Raw genomic sequence first — 8,314 nt, 5'->3', positions numbered from 1 at the left:
AATACATGAAACAGTTTCATTAATTTTAGAGAAATACATGAAACAGTTGCATTAAGTAGTATATGAAACAATTTCATAACCATATATGAAACAACTTCATCAAAAAAAATATTATATGAAACAATTTCACAAGATTAAACAATTTCATGAAAAAATTTCATAAGATTAAACAATAAAATCGACGAATGAGTAGTTTTTACGGTTTTTACAAATTAGAGTGGTTTTCATTTAATCGCTCCTTTATATATATATATATCTTTCATATACCAAACTTTCTTCCGAATGATGTCAACTTTTTCATGAAAGCAGAGGTTTATACTTGCCAGTTACAATGACATATTTGCGTACATCTCATCCTTTTCCTACACTATCTTGGAGTAAAATATACCCAATTAATTTGTTTTTTTTCAATTCTCATATCAACCATTTGGACTCACAATTGCATCATCATTTATCACTTTATCAAGTACACAAACCCTTGAAAACAAAACCTACATTTCTTTCTTGTCATATGTTTACAGGCTCAGGAACAGTTAAACCCACAGGTGTGGTTATGCCCCTTCGGTTTCAAACCAATGTAATCGAGTAGAAGTTATCAAAATTACCCACAGATAACATTGTTTACAAAAATACATGAAGCTAACTCGGTTCCATTTCAGCTGTTATGAGGAGTGGAAGCCAGTATCATGATGTTAGAAACCACAACCAGCCAATGCACCCCCAAGATTCAATATATGAAGATTTCTTTGGCACTAAGGAGTTTCCTTCCAAAATCTTATTGACCGATCTGTACCACATGACGCAAATGCTGCCTCTGTAGGTGAGTGTTCGAGCCACCTGGGTGCACCCGCATGGTTAGACGGCCATCTTGCCACTTTTTCAGCACTCAGAGCATCCCAGATCACAATCTGTGCATCACCAAGTTAACATCAGTTAAAAAGTACCATTAAACCATCAAATACAATCATACCACCAAAGGGTCATTGGCTTAGCAGTATTCGGATTACCAGTAGATACCAAGGTTCAAACAGTGTGTGTGAGTTTTGCCGTATATAAATACTATATGCTTCCAAAAAAAAGTACAATCATACAACTGGACAACTACACCTGACCTCATTGCTAGGTTCATCCACGCATAATACAAATTCTTCTGTATCGTTGAAAATAGCCTGCAGGAATATAGAAGGCTTAGTTCTTGGAGCTCTGGCAGAAAGAATTCATGGCAAAAATGGATATATATATATATATATATATATATATATATAGGGTCAGGTTCAGGGGAAAACCGCAAAATAATGAAAATTTGAGGAACATCCGAGTACCATTCATTTTGTACGGTATACACGTGTGAATACAAGTAATTTGTCCAATATGCACACGTGCATAGAAACCAAGAAACAACTTTAATTATTTGTATGCACATGTGTAGATGAACGGTTATCAAAGTGTTCCTCATTTTTTTCAGTTGTTTAGAGGTATTCCCCTGAACCTCCCCCTATACATATAGCGACAAATATAACCGAACACATAATTTATAAAAATGTCTAGCCACTTTTGACTTTTGAGGCATTTTCACAAAGCTTACTAAGCATGAAGTTGTTGGTTCATTACGTTTGTGAAACAAAGAATAGTTTTGCCAAAAAGAAAGCAAAACAGAACAGCTGTTCTACCCTTTGACGGTAGAGGTCAGGTCTGTGTACATCCCCCGAACCCACCTCCGAGTGGGATATACAGAGCTCGTTTTGTTTGATTTATCTTGGGTATTTTGTCTAGAATCATTGGTTCTTGGAAAATGTGGATATACCGAGTACGATGTTTCATTAAGTCCTATCATTCGTTCATCATACCTGGCAACGCAGTTGTGTGTGTGTGGCTCCAAGATAGTGCTTGACCAATCTTCCCGTTCCAACTTCCCATAGCTTCACGGAAGAATCCTTCCCACACGAGAGAACGTATCTGAACGATGAAAACAGTGGTCATAAAGTAAATACAGCAGATTGCCATAAATAGGAAGTACGAAGATGATGTAATTCAATAGACCCTTCTACAAAGCTAATAACATAAAGAAACTCCATATGGCCTCACATTCATCTTTTTTTCCTTTTTTAGAAGCTTACACTTAAAACTGTGAAAAACATGGCCTTCCTCAACCATACCATACTGTTTTGCTTCTTATGGTGTGTTTTTTACGCGGGACAAGATATAGCAAAAACTTGTATTACGTTTGGTGCGACATTAGATTAGGACATGACAAAATGAGACAAAAATGCATCTTCCTTGTCCCACCAAAATAGGTGGAACAAGAATGAGGGAGATGAGACCAAATTGGTAAATTACTAAACTACCCTTGTCAAATTATAACCCTAAAACCTTGGACAATTCTCACCCACCAACCTGGCAACCTCACTCTCGCCTGTCCAGTCCAGTCTATTCCGTCTACATACCAAACGCACCCTCATAAAAGACAATATGCACTAAATATACATACAACACCCCCCCCCAAAGTTAAGGTCGAGGGGGGGATGTGAAAATCTCATGTTCCTTGGATTTGAGTTTAGGCGCCGCCAAATCCCTTGTGACCATTAAGTTTCACCTACAATGACTTCAACTGGCATGGATACCCAATGTTTTACCCAAAAGAATGCATACAATGGTTAAATTATACTCCCTCCATCCCAAAATAAATGTTTACTATGAAAATGGCACACAGTTTTATTGATGTGTAATTATTAGACTCTTGAAATAACTAAATGACATTTTTACCCTTGATAATAAAGAGACTTTCTCCATCTCATAATTAAGGGTAGAATGGGAAAGTGAAAACTTACTTTTTAAAGTGGACATTTATTTTAGGACAAACTAAAATAGAAATGTGGACACTTAATTTGGAACGGATGGAGTACTCAAGAGTGTGCTAAAATACATGGTTACATTATACTCAAAAGTTATCGGTAGATCCCAACCTCCTTGGAATTTAAGGGTTTAAGCCTCACCAAAGATGAAAAGTGTGTATGAGTTTTGCCATATTATACATAAATATATACTTCAAATGGTTAAATTATACACAAAAGTTCGACGATCAAGTTTCAAAACATGTATATATCGTCGAGTTCTGTTTAACTACCTTCATTATAGAAATTGTGTGTGCAGATAAAGAATCCGAATCTGATTTCTCAAACACAACAATCATTGGAAAGCACAAAAAGCAATGTGTACCTTCATTATAGAAATTGTGTGTGCAGATAAAGAATCCGAATCTGATTTCTCAAACACAACAATCATTGGAAAGCACAAAAAGCAATGTGTACCTTTGATCTTTGGTAAATTTTGCACTAGTGGCCTCGGCTGATCCGTGTGCACTAAGTATGGACCGTACAACATTGCTATTCACCCCATCCCATATTCGGATAGCGCCATCTTTAGAGGCTGTTACATACATGCCACCTGTAGATGAATATCTCACCTGCATTACCAATTAATATTTTTTTTTAAATAAAGAAATTGCTTATCGGGTGTCATCGGTTATAAAGAGCATTCATACATGATTTATTGCACCGTTAACACCAATTTCTTGAACATTTGCCGAGAGGTAGCACTGGAAAGTATTGATGTCATACAGATGTGGAACGTGATGATCCGTCCCTGCAGCCCTTTTCCATTCTTGTTAGGAGATGATTCTCGATACATTTTTCAGGAATTTCTTGAACCAACCAAGCGAATCAACTTAAGGTAGCCAAAAGATAGCATAGCCAAATTTAAAGGGCTATTACTGGATCGAAAATAAGATGATGGTTGGTGTCATGTTTTTTAGGGTGCATTTGGTACACTGCACATGGCGGAGCATAACAAGAATCACTGTTCCATGTTTGACATGACTTTTATGTGGAACAGACATGAACAGAGAGGAACAAAGTTGAACAGGCGTGTTCCACCCCCCACCTCATGGACCAAGGTGGAAAAAGGTGGAACAAGCCTATATTTTACCAATATTGGTATATTTTACCAATATACCCTCTTTACATTTTACCCATTCTTTAAATTTTATTTATTGTATTTTATGCTATTTAAACTTTCACTTTACTATCCTCAAAATATTATTTTTATACGGTTTCTATATTTTGGTTAATTTATGCAAGTTATTAGATCTTAATAAAAAGAAGGTAAAAAATAAAAATTGGAAATTACATAGACTTTATATTTCAGTATCATTTTAATCATCTTGACGAAAACTTTTTAATGATATATTTTGTTATAAAAAATATTTATTTTATTATAATTTAATAAATGATATAAATTAATCAAAATATAGAAAAGATATAAACTCGTTAGGGAAAATCGATCATTTTACCAATCCAGTGTTGCCAAACGCTGAATACCACTCTTAGGGGTATTTGGTAAGGCGACAGGACAGGATTGGATGGGCCAGAATGAGGTAGGAGGGTGAAAGAATCATGCAAGGTTTTAGGTTTTAATATGCCATAGGTAATTTAGTAACTTGCCTCTTTGTCCCATATCCTATTTTGGTGCCACTCAATCCTGTCTTGTCCCAGTATAATCTCACACCAAACATGGGACAACTGGTTTTTGTTTTGTCTTGTCCGGTCTCGCATACCAAACACACCCTAACGTACCCCTACCATTTACAAAGAAAAGTAGAGATGCAATACTAGGCAATGGTGGTTATAAATTGATGGTAAACGGTCTGAAATTATAAACATAGAGTATGTATTGAACCTGCCAGAAGAAAATCTCCAGACGGATGGAAAGATACGGACCGAACATTGTGTGTATCCTGTAATTTGAACATCAAGAAAAATAAAGAAAGGATCTTTAGGAAATCTAGACACGTAGTGAACTCAAATCCTACTCGATAACAAGTTTTGCGATGAATACCAATAAGATAAACAAATTAAACCTGGATAACCCTGAATGCTCTCTTTGCGACCGTCTTAGAGAAGTCGAAAAACCTACATGTGGCAATATAATAACATAATTAACTTCTTATCGACTTATATAAAGAAGGATACAAGAACCTATCTATTAGATTAAACAATCGTGGACACGTACTTTATCGTGTGATCTTTTGCCCCAGATATCAAGATAGTATTTTGAGGATGGAAATCAACATCATTTACTGGCTGCAGCAGTATAAGAATCTTTTAGTTAAAGTTATCAACTTCAAAAGTGTATAAAATATTTTTACATCAATGGAGATTTACTTGTAGATGGTCGTAAAATGTCCGTACGACGGGTCTAACAGGACCATCCCTTCCCTCTGGTAGCATCATCTGCTTGATTTTTGCTACCTGTACATGAAAGCAACCTTGTTAGATATGATGGTTCAGATCATCAGATGTACTCCCTCCATCCTAAAATAAGGGGTTGTTTGGTTGGTTTTCCATTAAGTCCTGTATGGATAAAGTTGTCTGTGTGTATTAATCTGTCGATATAGAGTGAGAAGGTTTTTCTTTGGGAGGGATTTTTCATAGATGGAAGAAGCGTGTTTTTAATTGGGAGGGGCAGGTTTGGAAAAAAACTATACTTTGTGAATAAAGCTCCCCCCCTAGAAGCTTGCTAAATAAGCCACTACCAAACAGTCATGTATAGCTGGTCGAATAAGTTGCGAGTTTCATTAAGTTCATCAAGCTACTAACAAATAGGCCCTGAGCATCCATATTTCTATTTTAGTATGTTCAGAATAAATGGCTACTTTCCAATTCTACCCTTAATTATGAGATGAAATTCATTACTCCCTCTTATCGTTTAGGGTAAAATCGTCTTTTAGTTAATTAAAAAGTGTAATTATTACAGATTTCTAAAACTGTGCCTTTTCATTGTGGACATTTATTTTGGGACGGAAGGAGTAAAAAATAGTGGCTCATAGAACAAAGATCATTACCTCAAACAGTTTAATTGAGGTATCCGCACTCCCTGATGCAAGAAACCTTCCATCGGGACTAAATCTTGAACATCTAGCAACATTCTACATGGCATAACACCAAGTTGTAAGTTGCCAAAAAACACAAGCCCTCAATACTATTCAGGAAAGGCACGAGCAAACTTCAAGTTATAATTTCGTATGGATGCATACCTTATGTTCTGAAACATGCCTGGTTTCGTGCTTTGCGAAACTCTTTGAGGAGCCTTTTGTGTCATGTGCAGCACTGTTAACAAGGCATTTGAGATCAAATTTACCTTAAAAGTGGGTCCAAAAATACATGATTACATGCATGATGACAAGAAACTATAGTTACATATGTATATATATTATCCTTCTTTTACAGACCCGAAAATTCATACAAACTTAGAAACCAGTTTTTATGTGTTGTATCATATATGTGAAATTTTCAGGAATGTTATTTTTCCACACACAAAACAGTCCTGAACTCAAATATGAAACAACACTGCATTTTCACACCTGTAGTTTCATATGTGAAACAACACATGAAAACGGGTCTGTAAATTTATACAATTTATTGCGTTTGTAAATTATTATGCGTCGTATCATTATTTCTACTCATTCATGAAAATGATACAATTGGATTGGAAATTACAGTTAAAAACAACTGCCAAATGCTTGTATTCACACCAAATCCACTTCCAAGAGGTGGATAATCTCTCCACTCAGTTTACAATTTTCAATACCCCTCTACTTTACACAGACCACTTATTTATACCTTGACAACTACTTACCCATCTGTGACTACCCAAATTTGTTACAATCTGTTGCACAGTTTACAACTCCCAACTCCACATACAAAAAGACCACTCTACCCTTTTCTTTTTCTGGAGTATGTAAAACGGATACTCTTTGCATCAGAAAGCAAGAAACCATATATAGTTATAACTATCATCTTCAAAGTGAAATGGGACAGGTGTGCACAGAGCGAAGAACATTGGGTTTAAGAAATAGATTACCTAAAATCTACAGAAACAGCACGGGAAGCTGGTATCGAGCCATATGTCGCAGGTAATGCTGTGCTTGAATCAAACAATGTTGATGAAGATACTCCTCTCAATGTGTCATCTTTATCCACTGCAAGACCCTGTTTACTTTTCAGACCCATCATTCTATTTCTTTTTATTCACTGGTGTTTACTCTAACCACTGTTTTGGTCGTCATTAAAGAACCCTTAGGGTGCGTTTGGTACACTGAACAGTACACTACTACTCAAAAAAACTTATTGTCTGGCATTTAGTGCGACAATTAGACTGGGACTAGACAACACTAAGGGGCTGTTTGGTTGGTTTTCCATCAAGTCCTGAATAGATACAGTTGTCTGTGTGGATTAATCTGTCCGCATAGATTGGGAAGGTTATTGTTTGGAAGGGATTTTTATATGAAAGGAGCATGTTTTTTAATTTGGAGGGGAAAGTCTGAAAAAACTTGGCTTTCGGCATAAAGCTCCCCCTCGAAGCTTAATGAACAAGACACTTTCTATCATTAAACCACTACCAAACAGTCATGTATAGCTGACCAAATAAGTTGTGAGTCCTATTAAGCTCATTAAGCTGCTAACAAATAGCCCTGGGACAAAAATGCATTTATGTCCTGTCTCACCAAAATAGGTGGAACAAATATAAGGGAGACGGGACAAGTTTGGTAAATTACTAAACTATCCATGTCAGATTAAAACCCTAAAGCCTTCCACAATTCTTTGTCCATATCATGTCCAGTCCAGTCCCGTCCGAGTACCAAACGCACCCTTAGAAAGAGGGAAAAAAAAAACAAACCTTGGCGACCAGTTCAAGAAGCTTGTTTGGAGAAGCTTCAATGTTAAGTGGTGTCATTGTAGCTGAAGCGACTGCACTTGCTGCCTAGAAAGATGCAAGTCATGCAAATTGAAAAGAATCAGCAATGAGACCTAGCCTGCTCCATTCACTACTGCAACAATGTATGACAATTATCTCATGGATTCACAATTTTGTTTTCAATTGTTCCAAAATCTGTTTTTAAACATCATTTGCAATCTTCCCTGCTCCATCGGCATCAAAGTTTTAAATGGCATGGGGTGTGGTAAGTCTCAAACATTAGGAGCTGCAGCAAGGCCACGAGTTCCTCAAGGTGCGCTTAAGCCAGAAAGTCTGTATATCATATATATATATATATACACACACACACACTATATTATAAAGCATTTGACAAAAAACTCTTGAAAACCATTTTTTATGAATCAAGTACTGTTTATTGATACATATTACTTAAAATTCAAGATTACAAGTAAATTATCCGTAAGTACAACTTAATAAAACTCCATTTAAAATTTGTGTAACTAACTGCAAATAAACATAATCAAATACATGATAAACATCT

At 36.1% G+C, this 8,314-nt stretch overlaps 1 protein-coding gene across 1 annotated transcript in view; it reads right to left on the bottom strand.

Moving 5' to 3' along the window:
• Positions 1–477: 477 nt before the first annotated feature.
• The window catches only part of LOC112513993 (cleavage stimulation factor subunit 50), an 11,829-nt gene continuing 3,992 nt past the window's right edge, over positions 478–8,314 (bottom strand). Inside the window, exons 2-14 of the mRNA XM_025120256.1 lie at positions 7,735–7,818; positions 6,919–7,046; positions 6,092–6,164; positions 5,900–5,983; positions 5,220–5,306; positions 5,068–5,138; positions 4,916–4,967; positions 4,735–4,792; positions 3,542–3,642; positions 3,309–3,463; positions 1,848–1,956; positions 1,113–1,169; positions 478–908 (exon numbers count right to left, since the gene is read on the bottom strand). Coding sequence (XP_024976024.1) covers positions 753–908; positions 1,113–1,169; positions 1,848–1,956; positions 3,309–3,463; positions 3,542–3,642; positions 4,735–4,792; positions 4,916–4,967; positions 5,068–5,138; positions 5,220–5,306; positions 5,900–5,983; positions 6,092–6,164; positions 6,919–7,046; positions 7,735–7,818 — 1,215 coding nt within the window. The 3' untranslated portion in view covers positions 478–752. The remainder of the gene's footprint in view (positions 909–1,112; positions 1,170–1,847; positions 1,957–3,308; positions 3,464–3,541; positions 3,643–4,734; positions 4,793–4,915; positions 4,968–5,067; positions 5,139–5,219; positions 5,307–5,899; positions 5,984–6,091; positions 6,165–6,918; positions 7,047–7,734; positions 7,819–8,314) is intronic.

Source organism: Cynara cardunculus (genome assembly GCF_001531365.2).
Source record: "Cynara cardunculus var. scolymus isolate 2C chromosome LG 6, CcrdV1, whole genome shotgun sequence".
In the NCBI taxonomy this organism is placed as follows: Eukaryota; Viridiplantae; Streptophyta; class Magnoliopsida; order Asterales; family Asteraceae; genus Cynara; species Cynara cardunculus.
The sequence above is the reverse complement of the archived record's forward strand: the minus strand, read 5'-3'. Positions and strand labels throughout refer to the sequence as shown.